This window comes from Lepidochelys olivacea, assembly GCF_965140295.1.
Source record: "Lepidochelys olivacea isolate rLepOli2 genome assembly, chromosome: 1".
Lineage (NCBI taxonomy): Eukaryota > Metazoa > Chordata > Testudines > Cheloniidae > Lepidochelys > Lepidochelys olivacea.
Genome location: NC_140411.1, coordinates 152,898,667 through 152,917,237, shown reverse-complemented (window position 1 = coordinate 152,917,237; position 18,571 = coordinate 152,898,667). Strand labels below are relative to the sequence as shown.

Genomic DNA, 18,571 nt, shown 5'->3' with positions numbered 1-18,571 from the left:
TGACAAGAAGGATGAGGCAATGAGATCCCTCAATGTCACTAGGTCTACCCTCAGATCTCTGGGTGTCTATATCCAGCATCTAGGAGGAGGCACTTTAGGTCCCAACCTTATTAGCTACAGGTGCCCTACCAACATAAGCTGCCTGAGTGCTGGGGCTGTAGAAATTCTCAGTTGTACCATACTGTTTAGGAATTGGGCAGGCAGCAAATTTTACTTAGAGCCCAAGAACAATGTGTTCCACAATCTTTGCCTTCCCCTCCCTTTGGCAATTATCTGTCTCTTCTCTAACACGCTAATCCAGCATTATCTCAGACTTAAGTATTGGAGGTAGTCCAGAGTCCCTCTTCCTTCCCCTCCCTCCCATACACCTTCCTTTTCAGTCCATCTTCAGGGACCCCTCCCATGAGAGCTGTTTCGACAGGGGATTCAATTCATCCTTTTCTGGGTGCGATAGAGGAGGTTCTCCATCCGCAGAGTGGAAGGGTATTCTTTTCAAAGTACTTTCTCATCCCCAAGAAGACAGGGGCATCAGCTGATATTGGACTTCAGTTATTCCCTCCCTAGATCAGAAAGATTGGTGTGCTTCCCTCGACTTCCAAGATGCATACTTTCACATTGGGATACACCTGGTGTACAAGCACTCCCTAAGGTTCGTGTTGGGCAACAATCACTACCTATACTGGATTGTCCCTTTGGGTTCCACGCAGTGGTCTGCTTTAATCAGGAGGATGGGCATCCAGGTGTTCCTGAACTTGACTGGTTATGAGTTGTTTGGAACCTCAGGTCCAAACCAACATTAGGATCTTTCCCAAGCTGTTTGCATGCCTGGGCCTGCTAGCAAATGAGAAGAAATCCATGTTAGCCCCCATGTAGAAGATAGAGTTGCCAGGGTCATGTTCAAAGTAGAGGCAACGAAAGCCTACCTACCACTTGACAAGTTCTAGTTGCACAATCTCTGCTCCCACCTGCAGTCCTACCCTGAAACACAAGTAGGATCCTGCCTCATGCTACTGGGTCTTGTGTCAGATTATACGTTCATCACTCCACATATGAGGCTCCAGTTCCAGTGGCTTCAGGCTTGGTTATACCGTCCAAGAAGACGCTACCTGTGCAAGGTGGTATGTCTCTCTCCAGCAGTCCTCCAGTCGCTGGACTGGTAGAACGACCCAGGCAACATACACAAATGGGTTCTGTACAGTCCCAGTTTGCCCTGAAGGACCACATTCAGGTGGGGGACTCACATGGGCAATCTCATAGCACAAGGTATATAGTCTCTTACAGAGAGTATCTTGCATGTTAGTGTTCTAGAGTTCAGAGCTGTATACAAGATATGTGTGGCCTTCCTACCAGACAATCTTGATCATGGGCAATATGGTGGCAGTCTTCTGTCTATATAGGCGAGGTGGTGAGGGACAGGTGCTGGCACTATGTCAGGAGACCATCCTAATATGGGACTTTGCCATAGGTCATGGAATTGCATTGTCAATGGTCCATCTCCTCAGGATGGATGACATGACAGCAGCTGGCTTCAGCAGGTACTTCTGTAACAATCACGAGTGGTTGATGTACCAGAGGGCCTTCAGTGATATCTTCCAACAACGGGAGAGCCCAGCACATGGACCTTTTCATGACAGTGGAGAACAACAAAGGTCACCACTTCTGCTCAGGGAAGGTGGTGCAGTCTAGCATCTCTTTCTGCTGCCTTTCTCCTCCCACAGACAGAGGAACTATTGTATGTATTCCCTCCCGTCCTGCTCTTCCCTAAGGTATTTTGGAAGTTTGGTGGGAGAAGGCCAGAGTAATCTTCGTAGCCCCACTCTGGTCAAGACAGATGTGGTTCAGGAACCTGCATGCCCTCTCTATAGTGCAGCTGATCACTTTATCCCTTGTTACTGAACCCCGGGCTTGGAACCAGGGGCTTGACCTTGCATCTGAGCATGAGTTCAGTCCACCGGATGGTGTGGATGCTCCCTCGTTAACACTGGTGGAGAGATTCTGTTTGTGAGACCTCCAGAAGGTGCCCTTTAGTAGTAGGGAAGATTCCAGTAGATATAACTCTCTCTCTGAATGGACAAGGTTTGCAAATTGAGCATGACAACACCACCTGTCCCCCATGAATTCTGGGGACCAAGAGATTTTTGATTACTTGTTGCAACTGAAGCACTCCACTCTTTCGTTGGGCTCATTATGGGTTCATATGGTGGCTTTTTCAGCTGTCCATCCACCAACTAGACCATCTTCAATTTTCTCACACCTATGGCAAAGAGGTTCCTGCAAGTCCTCTTGAGACTCTGTCTGCCAGTCAGGGATCCAGCCCTATCATGAGACCTTAACTTGGTCCTCTCAAAACTGATGGAGACTCCTTTTGAGCATGTGGCTATATGCTCCCTGTCCTGTCTCTTGTCATTCACATTGACCAGGAGAATTGGGGAGCTGTAAGTATTAAAGGCAGAGCCACCCTATACAGTCATCTATAAGGACAGTGTATCCATGAGGACACCTGCCAGATTTCTTTCTAAGATGGTGTCCGAATTCCGTGTCATTGAGGTCATCTACATACCTGTATTCTTCTTAATGTCTCATGCTGGGAGAGTGAAGCAAAAGTTGAACATGTTGGAGATGTGCAGAGCTAGATTGTTCTGCTTTGACAGGATTAAATCCTTCAGGAAGTCTACCGGGCTGTTCCTATCTTACACAGAGACAATCGTAGGGTAGGCTGTGTCTACACAAATGCTATAGAACTGGATTGTCCAATAGGTCAAGACTTGCTGTTGGCTAGGGGAGGCAGGTGTCATGCAGGCTGATGACCCACTCCACCAGGGCTCAATTTACACCAGTAGCCTTGCTAGCAAAACTGCTTATCCAGGACATTTGCAGCGCAGGAATTTGGTCGTTCATACAGATGTTTATGAAGCACTATGCATTGGTGTAAGCAACTAGGGATGATGCTGGATTTGGAAGGTCTATGCTGCAGTCTGTACTCAGACACTCCTCATATCCACCTCCAGTTAGGGCTCGGGAGTCACCAACTTTGGAATGTTTCAGAGTAACAGCCATGTTAGTCTGTATTCGCAAAAAGAAAAGGAGTACTTGTGGCACCTTAAAGTCTGCTGCAGTTTCCACGGTATGCATCCGATGAAGGGAGCTGTAGCTCACGAAAGCTCATGCTCAAATAAATTGGTTAGTCTCTAAGGTGCCACAAGTACTCCTTTTCTTTTTGCAACTTTGGAATATGTGTGCAGAGTAGTACTGGGAGAAGAAATAGAGGTTACTTACCTTTACAGTAACTGATGGTCTTTGAGATGTGTAGGCCTTATACATATTCCACAACCCACCCTTCATCCCCACTATTTTTTGAGTCTTGACATCACAGGCTCCCATAGTGGTGAAGGTGTGACAAGGATGCTCCACTGTTTATATTCTCACTGGAATGCACATACACTGCCCTAGTGGATATTGCTGACCAGAAAGTTGTCTGACGTGTGCACACTGGATGTGCACTCACCAACTGTGGAATATGTATATGGACTACACATTTTGAAGAACATCTGTAAAAGTAACCTCCTTTCATAGGAACTAAAAAACTGTTATGCAAAGCCTATTGACAAAAAGACTTCTAAGGCTTGTTTGCCGTTTTTCCAGAAACAGGCTTTTTCAAATCTAGCAATGCTTTTTGGGTCTCAACCCCACCTCTGATTTAGTACTCTCACTCAATTGTAGTAGCAAATGATAGTTCAAAATCTGAATCTCTGATTTGTGTGTTCAGTCGCATACTTGGTCAGTTGTCTGCATTCTGTTGTTTGTGCCCTAAGTTGATTGTAGCTATTGGTTTTCACCTACAGTTAGATAGCCTGTACAAAACGGTGGGTATGAAATTAGGGGCTGTATTTAAAAGTGTTTCCTGTCTACTTATTTTTGTTTTTGTATTATTTAAGAAGCCAAGGAGCATGCCTTCCACACGTTATGCCTGAATTTCTGCTTGAACCTGATGAGTATAAGAAATGGATTGGATTGCAAATCGCATTGAAGGTAATTGTTCTAAAATAGCCTACATACGTGTTCCTTTATCCTGCAAAGACTTATGTACGTGCTTAACTTTTTGCACTGTGAGCAGTCCCACTGAAATGAATGAGTTTATTTGCAGTGTGTAAAATTAAGCATGTGCATAAGCCTTAGTAGGATCAGAGCTGTAGTTTGGTATTTGGTGCAATCAGTCCCACACACACACACAGGAAGTGGAGCTATGTGTTTTTCTAAAAACTATTTAACAGTAGATTTTTTTTAAACATCTCCTTCGTAAAAAATAGGAACACAGTAATTCTCATATTGGATCAGACCAGTGGTCCTTCTAGTCTAATATCCTGTTACTCATAGTGACCAGTTCCCAGTGTTTGAGAGGAATTTGCAAGAAACCATGCAAAGACAGTTATAGGATGATGATCTTCCCTTAGGAAAAGTTTCCTTCTAGTTCCCAATAATTAAAGGTGAACTTAAGACATGAAACACAATGGTTTATATCTCTTCCAAAACTTATGTTTTTCAAAATTTACAGTTATAATTCTGGATATTCTTGTTAATTAATCTAACCTCCTTTTGGATCCTCCTAAGCTCTTCACCTCTGTGTTCCAATGAGTTCCACAGGCTAATTGTTGCAATTGTGTGAAAAAGTATTTCCTTTTATTAAGTTTTAATTTGCCACCTTAGTTTCATATATAACCCGTGCCAATCCATGGGTTGGAAGACCTGATTGATCTGGAAAATTGTGCCAACCTCATGATGCCATCATCCTAATATTTTTGTAAAGAACATAGCCATGAAAACCCTTAAAACTGGAGACTTCAGTAGAGGTTGACAGTCAAAAGTAGAGTTGTGTGTGGTAGGGAAGAGCAGTAGAACAAAGTGAGGAAAATTTACTGAGCAGAAGAAAGATTTAAATATCCCTAGCAATGCTTCTTCCACTTCCTTTGAGAACCTCAACAGCCGAAAAAAATCTGTGTTAGGAAGTGTTTTCTAGTATTTAGTCTAAATTTTCTTTTTCTCAATTTTATTCCATTGCTCCTAGTTAAATTTACTCTCATTCACACTAGCTAATTTGCTTCCTGACTTCATCTTTACACCTTTCTATGCAGGGTTTAGAAACAGTCACTACATAACCATATGCAATTCAGACACCTCTCTGAAACCGTTGTCTTGCTCTCCCAATCTTAGCATTAATTTAAAAACAATAAGTCTCTAGATATTATTGTTACAAAGGAAATTTCAAAAATATGAACAAAGTTTAATGATGCAGTGATGAATCTGCTGAGAGCTTGGAACAATGGCCCTGAGAGGTGTGACATACCCCATTCATCTCAGTGAGGTGATTACTCAGATATCCAGTTACGATGACTTAAATGTCAGCATTGTTAGCTATTTGATCCATTATGTAGAAAGGAGAAAAAAGATCACAGATCTGCACAATTTATTGAGAGTGATGTTTCATTTTAGCACCTCAAATACCAGATTATGGGATATAGCTGTCTCCTTCCTCCCACCCGACCCCAGTCCAAAAGGAAATAAATCCAAGGAACCCAGCAGAGCTCATGGCCATATTTAAACCTCATTGAGGGGGTGTCAAGCTTAAGTAGGCTAGGGAGCCAAGTGACAATACAATATTTTTGAACATCTGCACAATCTAAAGGGAGCAGTATCTTGTTTTGGCGATCCATATATTGATGGAGCCTATTTTGTAGGCAGAGTTTGGAAGAGAACCATCATGTTTTTTTCCCCAATGTGACCCTTGCTTCAAATATGTTATAGCAGACTAGCATCTCTGTATCTTAGCCAAATAATATACATATTACATGTTTCTGTTCTTTCCCCATAAATCACACTCTCATTCCCCAATACTTTTGTAATTTTTTTCCAGACTAGGTCCAGTGTTATCACTCATTCTCTTTCTGATGCCTAGGAATGAATTTGGTATTCCAAGGAGAGCCACACAAGAAACATGCAAGCAGAGCCCATTTATACACCCATCCATCCCAATTTATGGTGTAATGCCTGGGCATTTTCAGTCCAAACTTGTAGTCACTTTTTTTGCTGCTATATTCAAAATTAAACAGGCAATAACTATACTTCTAAGTCTCTATCAGCATTGCTGCTTTTCAGGTTTCTCCTTCCCATTTTTTATCTGTATGTGTGATTATTTTTCCAAAATCTGTTAGTTTTTGATTTTTTTCAGGTTAAATCATACGTTCATTTCTATCCATGTTTTTAATCCCTTCAGGTACCTTTGTATTACTTCCCTTTACTCACTAGTATTTGCCACTCCTATCAATTTAGTATGATCTGTGCTGTTTACTCCCCCTTTAAGAACTTTAATAAAGATGTTTAATGGTCCTAACACTTATCACTGTGGAAGCACACTAGATGTGTGTTGCCATTTATCATTACGCTTTGCTTATAGTTCTCCAGTGAGTTTTCACTCCATAGTGTTCTCATCCCAGGCAGCTAAAATTAATTTTGTGACTAAGATTCTGTGACAAACAGCATTATATACTTTGGCAAATTTCTAATATACTATATGGACTGCTTTTTCTTTATCCACTAAGTATGTAATTATATTAGAAAAAGCAGTTGTTTACCTGACAAACTTTTAAAAGCCAGTAGTGGCTGTTGCTTATGATTATCGTACCCTATAGATGTCATAGTTTCAGATAAAATATAAATCTCATTGTCCTTTATCTTAAGGTTCAGATGACTGAGCTACAAAAAGCTAACATGAAGAACTCTGACATTTTTAACAATAAGAGTCTATTTGTTTTGGATGACAATGTATTCGAGACCATGAGCAAACGTGTATGGACTGATGTGCTACTCCAGGTATACAAGGTACATTGCAGACATGTAATATCTTATAGTACTAAGCTTTTAAATGATCTTTGCAAATATTACAGGAAGATTTCAAACAAGGTGAGATTGAATAGAATAATTCTTTACTTCAGATACCCCAAATGTTTTAACAAATGGCAAAAGAATTAATCTACTTAGCTAAAAACACACTTTTTTTTTGCGCTGTATTGACATACCCTTAGGGTCAGTGGTTTAAAGGACCCTTAGTTGCTTCAATTTTTGGAGTACAGTTAATTGTTAATGGAATTAAATGGGGGTGATAACAGACTTCAGTACAGTGGGGGAACTTAAACATGTAAATGTTAACCTCTCTGCTTGCAAAATAGGAGTCTGTTTATAATGTGGGCTTTAATTAAAAGTAGTGTATGCGTCAACAGATTATATAGTTAATTTTTTTGCACATTAGTAGGGCCCTACCAAATTCACAGCTGTGAAAAATGCGTCATGGATCGTGAAATGTCATCTCCCCTGTGAAATCTGGCATGCAGCCAGGGGCTCCTACCCTATGTAGGGCTCCAGCTGCTAGTCCTGTCTGGGGATGAGGAAGGACAAGACTTCCCCTTCCCCTGCAGGGGCTGCTCCTGGCATGGGTCAGACCCACCTCCAGGATTTCCCCGGGCTTCAGGAAGCTTGGTAGCTGGAGCTGTTAACCCTCCTCTCTCCCCCTCCACCCCGTGGGAAGGCTGTGGCTGTGAGCCCGCAATTCGGGTGGGAGACTCACAGGAAAACTGGACATAATGTAACCGCACCCCAAGCCTGCAACCCTCACTTTTGCACTGCGTCTGATGGTGGTGCTGGCTTTAGAGCTAGGCCCTGGGCCAGCAGCCTTCCTCTCTAGCTGCCCAGCTCTGAAGGCAGCACCCCTGCCAGCAGCAGGGCAGAAGTAAGTGTGGCAATTCCCCAATCTCCCTACAATAGTCTTGTGACCTTCCAATCCTGACGGCCTTTTGGGTTGGGATCCCCACCGTTACAACACTATGAAATTTCAGATGTAAACATCTGAAAATGTGAAATTTACTAATCTTAAAAACCCTGGACGTGAAATTGTCCAAAATGGACTGTGAATTTGGTAGAGCCCTATACATTAGTAATTGTAAAATGCTTTGTTGATTTTAAAAAAAGGTAGAGTGGTTGGGGTGGGTTGACTTACTACTCTAGAAAATTCTCCATCTTGGATTATGATTCAGGTTTTTGAAGAAATGTTTATCTGAAATGTCTGTCAAAAACCAGCAATTACTTGTGCCTACTATATCTGGGGCATAAACAGCCCCTGAAAGGCAGAGTTATTTCCATTCTGATCAAATGAAGCTGCTTTTCCTGGAGAGCACTTTGGGGTCAAGCATTCCTCCCTCAATGCTACATCTACAAATGAATGGATTGTGTTCCTGTCAGCCCATTTACTCTCTATCAAGGAGCCTAAAGAAAGAAGAAAACACACTGCATATCCAGAAGCACTTCAGTTTTCAGTCTTGAAGGGTTCTGAGTGTGTGATGCCATGTAAACACTACTCTGAAACATCAAGTACTCAAAAAAACAACAATGAGGAGTCCTTGTGGCACCTTAGAGACTAACGAATTTATTTGAGCTGTACTCACATCCTTAGGATAATCAGTGATAAAATTAACATGTGCTTTGACATGGATATCTCTTCACATTTATTTAATGCTCTTATGTGTCATGATTATTGCCAACTCTTCTCTCAGCTCCAGGTTCATTGCTGACTAAATTTTTCCTCATCTGAGCAAGTATGCTCTGCCCAGCGTCATCCCCATTCTTATTCCCATTATGGGTTCCTCTCATCAAAATTGGCAGCTAAAACAGTTATATACCCTATTTTCTCTTTCAAGACCTTGTGTGGCCTTTGGTTGCTTCTGTGATGTTTGTTTCACTTAGGTCCAGTCCATCATGGCTGTCCCCTATGCTTGTCATGCTTTCTATCACGGTTAGGCAGCCAAGAGTGTCTTTCTTGTGTGTATGCTGCAGCCTCTATACTTCAGGAACCTGGCATGAGACCAGGGATATAAAATTTAAACCACAGATCTTTTTATAAGTTATATGACAAGACCCCTCCTACAGACTGTGAAGATCCTGACTGTCTGCCAATGTAAAAGATCCCTATGGAACTTTTAATGCACTGTAGCATGTCCACACAGGATGTTGTTACCGCGTGGCAAGCTAGTGCACTGTAGATTCAGACCCTGGCTTTCCATCCCATGTAGGCATCTTTGTCTCTCTGTTCCCCAACTGTAAAAGGGGAACACCAGTGCTTTTCTACCGTACAGGGGTGTTTTGAAATAATACTTTAAAGATTGTGGGGCTCTGAGATACTGTGGAGTGGGTGCCATATAAGTACCTTATAACTAAGTGCAGGAAAAAGGCCTGTCACAGGGTCTACTTGCTGATAGGCACCACCTCCTGGCTGCTCTGGGGATTTACTCCTTCCAGGTGCTTGTGCCCTCTTCTGTCGTCTTCTCTCACCCTGCAGCCCCTCTTGCACCATGAGTTACAGCTTCCTCTTCATGACTTGGCCCCCTATTTATATAAAACTATGCATGTTTCCCCCTTCTCGGATATCAAAGTCTATTGGGGAAAACTGTCCCGGGCACTCTGCTCTCCACTGCATGGTCTGTGTCACTTCTCCAGTGGCTGGTAGGAGAACCCAGGCCCACCCTCTACTCGGGGTTCTAGCTCAGCGGCCCTCTCTTCAGCAGGCAAGGCCTGCACTATCCTATGCCTTGCTGCTCTTCGCATAAGCCTTTCCTACCTCTCTGGCTCTCCCCCTTCTCTGGTTTGCGAGCCCAAGTTTCCTCGTCTCAGAGAGTAGCTGTAGGCTACCTACCTCTGTAGCTCCAAACACACCTCCCTTCTCCCAGGGTGTATAACTGCAGACAACTACTCCGCAGCCCCTGCTGCTCTCAGCTTCTGAGCTTTATACAGTCCTTTCCTGTTCCCATCCAGCTGAGCTTTGTCTAATTAATCCATGTTCCCTGGCTCCTCCTCCAGGTGCAGCCTGGGGAGTTAATTGGCCCCATCACAGGCCCATAAATATTTTTGATTATTCCATAGCAAAAGAAGATCTTTGCATTCAAAGAAAGTCTTTAGATTCTAGAGATATATTTCTCATCTCAAGCACCTTCAATTACATTATAGTTTGAAAGCCAGACTGACTGGGTAAGACCTAACTAATATATAGGAAAAAAAACAGTTAAATTCCCACAATGAGGCACCACCCATTCTGCTTTTTCAGTTACTGTACAACATGTATTTCACATAGATGCATAAGACACCACCTCAAACAACCTGGATATTTTTGACATACAAGAGGATTAATGAAACAGATCTTGAGTGCTGAAGTGAAATAGCAATTTATGGAAATGATTGCTTGAAGGTCAGAATAATTCCTTTGATTGCTCATTAGTACTTACGCTGCAAGCAATATTACACAATCCCAGGAACTACTTTTAGTCCTTATAATTTCCTACTTCTATTTTTATATAACCCAATCATTGTTTGAGAGTGGATTTGCTTTCCATAGTAGAATATAAAGATGAATTTGCTACCACCAAGGGCATGTAACCTGATTTCCTCTGGCTTGGGTTGGTGGACCATGAGGGTGAATTAAACCTTTTCTGTGAAGAAATCTATGCTACTGACCTTTCCTTGCTACTGACCTTTCCTCACTATCAAACATGCCCTGAACAGGGATATCAGAGGAAGACATAGTTGAAGGAATCTGTTTCAGCATAGCTCCTCCATGTGCAGTCTGAAGGCTGATGGGAATGTGGAGGTGGTTCAGAATTTAGGGGGTTGAAGTCCTGGTCTCTTGTGTATTTTGTGGGAATGTGCAAACCCTGCAATGCAATCTCTGCAAACTCTGCAGTCTCACATCTCAACCTGTTTTGCTAGCATTTCCCTCTGGATGCCTTTTACTATTACCTCAAACTTAACAGGGCCAAAACTGAATTCCTGATCTTTTCCTTTGCACCATTTTCCCTCCCCTACATTTGCTTTCAGTATTGATTGTACTATTGTTTGTCTTTTCAGTCAGGCTCATAACCTGGGAGTCATCCCTCTTTCTTTCCCCACATATATAGTCTCTCTGTCAACATTTTATCTCTGTCCAAATCTTGCCACTTCTTCATCTATGACATTTCTAAAATCTGAGCTTTTTCTTTCCATCTAGACAGCTAAAGCTGTCCCTTCCAGGTCCTCATCTCCCTTCTTCAATGCTGTAACTTCCTCCTTATTAGACTTCAGGGCATCTGTATTGTCCCAGTCTCATTCATACATAACTCACCCAAGAGCATCTTCTTTGCCCATGGATCTGAACACATGAATCCTCTATTTTAACCCATTGCTACTCCTCTTCCATCATATCAGATTCAAACTTCTTCTCTTAACCTTCAATGTTCTTCCCGGCTCTGACACTTGCTACTTATTTATTCTGGTCTCTTTCTACATTCTCCCTCATCCTGTTCACTCTGTCAATGGTACCAACCTCAGCAACCAACTTCTGTGCTCCTCTCAAAGTTGCCACTTATGCTTGGAAAGCACCCTCTCTCCCCAGATGCTCTGTAACCAGTGTCTGATTGCAAGGCTGAGAGACAGTTGGGAAAAGGAGATAATTAACACAAAACAAAAAATAGTGTGTGTTTATGAAAAAAATTGATTGCCTCTTCCTCTGTCTATAGGATGCTTGCTTTAGATTACAAACTCGTCAATCTCTGTGTGCATATGGGCCCTAACAAGGACTTTTGGGTACTACCATAATATAAATATTTAATAATATCAATAGGAGAATTGTAAAGAAAAACTGGGAGGTGAATTTGGCTCCAAAAAAATGAAGTGATCTATGAAGGAGATGTTGCAAACACTAGATTAAATTGGCTTTGCATTTATAAACTTGGATTAAAAAATAATTCCAATATTTATTGGTAATTTAGCTGCTGTTGGATTCTGTTGGAGTCTACAGACTCATTCTGGGAATGCAAAAAGGTCAAATTATTTTTGATGAAGTCATCAAAAATAATTGAAAAATAATTGGAAACAAAATACGTTTAGAACCTCCCATTTGCATTTTATTTGATTCAGGAATTAAAGGAGTCCCTAAATCATAATCCAAACCAATCTCTGCTATGTTAATAACATAGGATAACTGTACAGAACAGAAAGAGTAGAGAAGGTTTATTTATATAAACATTGATCTCATAAAATAATGTTTTTTGGATAGAGGATAAATTGGATAATGTTGACAAGATTCTGAATCCATTTCTAAGTGTCATAAGGAAAATACTGTAGATTTTAGGAAAAATAGTTTTTTCACTGCTGAATGTAAATTGCAAATGTACAAAGAAAATGCATGTGAATATGTCATGTATTTGCTGTGTATTTGAGGATGGAAGGGAAGATTTAATCTTATATTTGCATAATTTTAGGAGCACATAGGGTTGAATTCATACACAGGCTTTTATACAGCATGATTTTTTTGTTGGTGTTTGAAGAGATGGTTAAATTTCATGCTGTTCACTGTTTGTAAATAATAATCTTGAAAGGAAAAAAAATAAAGAAATATTTTTTTGAAAAGGTGGAGACTGGAAGCCCTGCCCCATTAATGCAACGTGCCTTTATGATAGTTTAGAATCTACCAAATAGCTTCAAATCTGAAAGTTTTTCTGTGTTTGAAAAATAATTGTATTTTTGTGTTTTGTTCTTTCTACTTGGAATTGTAATTATACTTTTTAGTAAAAAGATGAAATATTTTTTCTGATTTCAGGTGTTGGTCCTTGCACGTGTATTGTCACTTACTACCAGTAATCTGTTGAGCTCAGAAAGCGTGCAAAGCATGCCGAGAATAAATGCTGAGCCTTTATCCAGTAATATATATTCTCCATCTGAAAGACTCCTCCTTACCTGGCTGAATACACATTATGAGAAAACCAGAAAAATTGTGTGGAAAGACTGTCAAAAAGGTGAAGCAATGCTTTGACTATTCTTTCCCCCCTTACCCCCTTAGTACTTTTGCCCCAGTTTCTGTATACCTTAAGGATATTGTGACAGTTTGTCACTGAAAGTACCGTACTTTGAATATGTGTTCATAAATATTTCACTTATTATGCACAAACATTCCATTTGCTTGAATGGAATCTTTGGCCAGCAGTACTCATTGGAACCACTCCTGTGCCATTTGTGCCGTCGTGCTCCTCAACCTAGGGCAAAAAAGGGCAGAGTGGGGAAACCGTTTGCCTTTGGAACTGGTGTATCTGTATTCAGATCATCCTAGCAGCTCTGCACCTGCGTGGATTGCCTAGCAGATCACCAGAGCAGACAGTTCTTATGCGATCAGGAATGATTGATAAAGATTCCATCATTCAGACCTACTTTCCCAAGTGTGATCACAAAATCATAAATCTATTTGCCAGAGAGACAAACACAAGATGTCACAGTTTCTGCTCCTGAGGGGCGTAAGTCCCAGTTCTCAATGAGAAACTTGCCTCATCTTGTGGACTCTGGGGATGTGTACCTACTTGCCAATACTTCTTATACCGTGGGTGTTAAAGCTCAGACAAGATGTGGAAGTGGTGATCATGGTAGCACCAGTTTGGCCTAGGCAATTCTATTCCTCTGATCTGATGAAATCAGGGTTTTGGAGCTGTGCTCTGGCTCCAGGCAAAAACCTGCAGCTCCACTGTTTCGAAGCTGCTCCGCGCTCCAGCTCCGGGCTCCACTCCAAAGCCCTGGATGAAATTGTCAGTTCAACCACTGGTAACATTACCTCTGTTTCCAGACATAATTTCTTTCAGTGTGTGTCAATGTGGATTCCACTCTAGGTGTGCATGCATTCAATGCATATGAGGCCAGGTTTTCTTTTGTTTGTTTTTTTAAAGTTAGCGGTGTCTGTGGAACGTTGCTTGCACTCTGTGTCTCCTCGTGCTCCTATATAAGGGCATAAAGGGTGGAGTGACCCTCCTTTTGTGTCTTCTTACTGCCAATGGCAGCAAGTCATAATCTAGCCGAGTACTACCAGTGGCTAGAAACCTAGCAAGCTTTTTTCTCAAAAAAAGCCCCTCTGAAAGTCTTTAAAATTTCTTTCCATGCTTAACTTGCACCCCAAATCCTCAAACTGGACTGAAATACATCAAAAGACCCCCTGTACCCATGTGCCCACCCTTCCCCAATACAGATCCCCTTGTACACCATGGTGGAATTCAGTACTGCAGATCATGACAGACAACATGTCAGAAATGCATTACATGAACAAACAGGGTGGCTTATGCTCATCCCAGTTATGTCAGGCAGCCATCAAACTCTGCGAATGGTGCCAACTGTATTCGGTAACCCTGCTGGCCCTTCACCTCCCAGGAATAAAAAAGAGTATGTCAGACTTACTAAGCAAGAACCTGGTATCTAACCTTACATGGTCATTATGAGACACCATGTTGCACCCTATCTTCCAGATGTGGGGGATCCTGGCTATAGACAATCTGCATTAGCAGAGACTGCCAAATTCAAGATGTTCTGTTCCAGGGGAGGCATGAACATGAAATCCTGAATGATGCATTCCTCCTCCTGTGGTCTAAAAGCTTCCTCTGTGCATTCCCTCTGGTTCTGCTGATCCCCAGGATAATAAAGATCAGATGGGACACAGACACAGTGATCTTGATAACCCCATATTAGCTGAGACAGTTCTGTCTCTTGGACCTTCTCCAATTGTCCCGTGAACCTCCCATCTATCTCCCTGTCTGTATGGTCATAGTGTTTCAGAACCAAGGCCAGATACTGCCTCTAGAACCCCACTCGCTACCTCTGATGGCCTGAATGCAGTCTGGATGATCAATAACAACAGTGTTTAGGAAGGCCTCCACCGTAAAAACGTGTGCTGCAAAACTGAAATAATTTTCCGTGTGGGCCACCCAGGACAATGTAGACCCAGTCGAGGGTCCAGTACCAAAGGTTCTAGACTATATATTATCTCTGAAGGAAAAAGGCCTAGCATTTAGTTTCCTGAAAGTCCATTTAGCTGCAATCACTGCATATCATGCTCTGATTTTCACAATCAGTTTTCTCATACTCCACAGTGACAAAATTTTTCAAGGACTTTTGCACTCATGACTCAATGTCAGAGACCCAGCTTCTTCTTGGGATCTCAACATCATCCTTCTGTGGCTCATGGAACCCCTATTTGAGCCTCTGTGGCTTATTCAAATGTACTGATCTCTGGAATTTGTAGGGCCGCTACTTGGGATTCATTATATACATTTGAAAGGCATTATTCCCTTGTCGAGGCATCTAAGTCAGATGCCCACTTTGGCAGAGCTGTCTTAAAGTAAACTCTGAGCCCTGGTGCTGGAATCCGGGACGCCCTCACTTTTTAACAAAAGAAATGTAAGTGCAGAATTCATATCCCCTGCAGGTTCCACCCTGTCCTCCCTCCAAATAATAGATTCTGCTGGGGAGATGCTGCAATTACACCTTTCACCCACCAGAGGCTGCTGTGGCACCAGGAGAGGGCAGCTGACTCACTGCTGGAGCAGCCAGCCTTGAAGAGGGAGGGGGCACTTTGCCCTCCCCCTCCCCCACACTTCTACAAAGGTTCTGGCATCCTTGCCTGAGCATCCACCTCCAGGACTGCTTGAGAGTCACTAGAAGTAAAATACATGTGGACAAGCACTTGAAGACGAGAGAACAGTTACTTACCCTACAGTAACTGTAGTTCTTTGAGATGTGGTCTCCATATATAATCCTCAATCAACCCTCCTTTCTTGCTTCTACAGAATCTAATTAACACCTAGATTTCTTATTGGTGAAGGAACTGAGGGGCAGTTGGTCCCTATTTTGCTCTTTATGCCCTCAGTTGTGGGGGGTGTGAGGGCACAGAATCCACCACGGTGGACACTGCTGGCCAAAAGATTCTGATCTCCAGCGCATGGGGTGCCTGCAAACCCGAAGCGGAATCCTTGTGAACAGCACATATCAAAGAACCACAGTTGCAGTAGGGTAAGTAACTATTCTTTTTGCCTCCTGGCAATACTTTGTAGCTTAGTATAATAAATTGTTGTAAAAATGAATTAGTACAGTTTATTTTCAATTCTAAAGCAGGGTTAAACAATTATTTAGTTTTAAAAGCTTTCTACAATAGGTTTGGAGTTGGCACTAAAAATGATGGCAAGTTTAATTATGTAATTGGATACTCAGAAATAAAATGTTTGTATTAAATCATCAAAATGGGGCAGATGGCTCAGTAGGTTAATGTGCTCATTTGTGAAGATTTGGTTTCAGATTTGGCCAGAGATAACAAGTGACAATGAGTTTCATGGTCACTGTCTGGTTCCTTATAGACACTTGTATACCACAAAATCCCCTCACAATTTAACATAATTAGTATTTTTCTGCTTTCAGAGAAGTCTCAGACTGGAATAGCAGGAGTGATTTGTGTGTGTGTGTGTGTGTGTGTATTCTCTGTGTGGAAGTTTACACAGTGACTGCTTGGACTATACCTGCTTCTAGCCAGTTTTTTCAGTTCATGGTTTTTATGCATCCTCTCAACAATATCATAAAATTGGTTAATATAATGTGTTACCTGTGCAACCTTAATTTGGCCCCTTATTTGTATGCAATATGATACAATCTTTAATTATATGATCACATACTGTTCTTTACACAGGACAGCTGCATTATTCAGTGCATGGGATGGAAGGTGCTCATTTCATGAGGCGCTTTTAAAATATTTTGTTTTCAGCTTATTTTATTCAGTGTGTGGCTCTAGGCCTTACTTACTGCATTATTATTCACACCCTACTCTGAAGACAGAAGTGGGCTTTTCTGTAGTGCTCATCATTGCAGTATCGGAGTGCTTCACAAATATTAATTAATTAATTTCCACAACACCTCTAAGATGAAGTGGCAGTGGTATTCTAATTTTACATATGGGGAACTGACAGAGAGAGATTAAGCTCAAAAGTATCCACTAATTTTGGGTGCCCAGTTTGAGATGCCTTGGGCCTGATTTTTCAGAGTAATCAGTATTACAGTAGCCCTACCAAGTCCTGCGTTTTGGATAATTGTGTTAATTGTGTTTAAAAAAAAGAAGTCTCAGCCACCTCTCTTTTGTGAGCCGGTGGTCTATATTAGATCCTTACCACGATATCACCTTTGTTTTTTCTACCGCTATTATCCTTACCAGAGACTTTCAACAGGTCTGTCTCCCACTTCTGTCTCAACCTGAGTGCAGTGGTATACATCTTTGATATCCATGGCAACACCTCCTTTTTTCCCTGCCTGTCCTTCCGGTACAAGCTGTACCCTTCTCTACCAATATTCCAGTCGTGAATTATCCCACTAAGTTTCTGTGATGCCATATGTCATATCTGTGATTTATTCACTAGTATTTCTTGTTCTTCTTGTTTATTCCCCATACTTCCTGCATTAGTACACAGACATCTAAGATGTTTATCAGATTTCCCCTCTGTATTCCCTCTTGTCTCTCCTTTGTCCATGTTGCAATATCCCATGTACCCCCAAGATTCCAGCCATTCACCTGGGTGTTCATGTTTTGGTCTTACCTAGGGGCTTTTGTTTCCTGCCCCCCTTAAACCTAGTTTAAAGCCCACCTCACCAGGCTAGCCAGTCTGTACCCAAAGATACTCTTCCTCAAAAGGTTTATAAAGAGTAGGGTGATAAATTGTTCTCCTTAACCACTGAGGACAAGATAAGAAATAATGGGCTTCAAATGAAGTAAGGGAAATTTAGGTTAGACATTAGGAAAACTATCCTGACTGTGGGGGTAGTTAAACACTGGAATGAATTATCTAAGGAGGTTGTGGACTCTCCATCATTGGAGGTTTTAAAGAACAGAAAGAAAAGCAGTACTTGTGGCACCTTAGAGACTAACCAATTTATTTGAGCATAAGCTTTCGTGAGCTACAGCTCACTTCATCGGATGCATACTGTGGAAAGTGCAGAAGACATTATATACACAGAGACCATGAAACAATACCTCCTCCCACCCCACTCTCCTGCTGGTAATAGCTTATCTAAAGTGATCACTCTCCTTACAATGTGTATGATAATCAAGTTGGGCCATTTCCAGCACAAATCCAGGTTTTCTCACCCTCCGCCCCCCCCCCCCCCAAACTCACTCTCCTGCTGGTAATAGCCCATCCAAAGTGACCACTCTCTTTACAATGTGTATGATAATCAAGGTGGGCCATTTCCAGCACAAATCCAGGTTTTCTCACCTCCTCCCCTTTTTTCCAAAAACCACACACACAAACTCACTCTCCTGCTGGTAATAGCTTAGTTAGACAAACAGCTGTCAGGGATAGTCGAGATAACACTTAGTGCAAGGGACTGAACTAGATGACCTATTGAGGTCCCTTCCAGTCCTACATTTTTATGATTTTATGATCTGACGGCAGAATCCTCTGATTGGGTTTCACCAGATAGATCTGTATCTCAGACTGTGATACCTGATACTCTGTCTGAAGAAGATGAGGCGATAGCTCCATTTTTTGAACAAGACTGTTCTGACTCAAACTACAATCTTGATTGTCACCAGGTCTCAACAACTTCTAAACAGGTATTTTGACTGCCTCTTTGAGGACACTGTACCTGTCCCACCTTTTGGAAGACACCTATTGCTCTTTTATAGCGCTTGGAATGACAACATTGAATAAGGGAT

General features: G+C 41.9%; 1 protein-coding gene across 1 annotated transcript in view; it reads left to right on the top strand.

The window, feature by feature from the left end:
- CFAP47 (cilia and flagella associated protein 47) overlaps positions 1-18,571 on the top strand; it is a 649,074-nt gene that overhangs the window by 147,124 nt on the left and 483,379 nt on the right. The window contains exons 31-33 of the mRNA XM_084621504.1: positions 3,936-4,029; positions 6,733-6,873; positions 12,668-12,863. Coding sequence (XP_084477630.1) covers positions 3,936-4,029; positions 6,733-6,873; positions 12,668-12,863 — 431 coding nt within the window. The remainder of the gene's footprint in view (positions 1-3,935; positions 4,030-6,732; positions 6,874-12,667; positions 12,864-18,571) is intronic.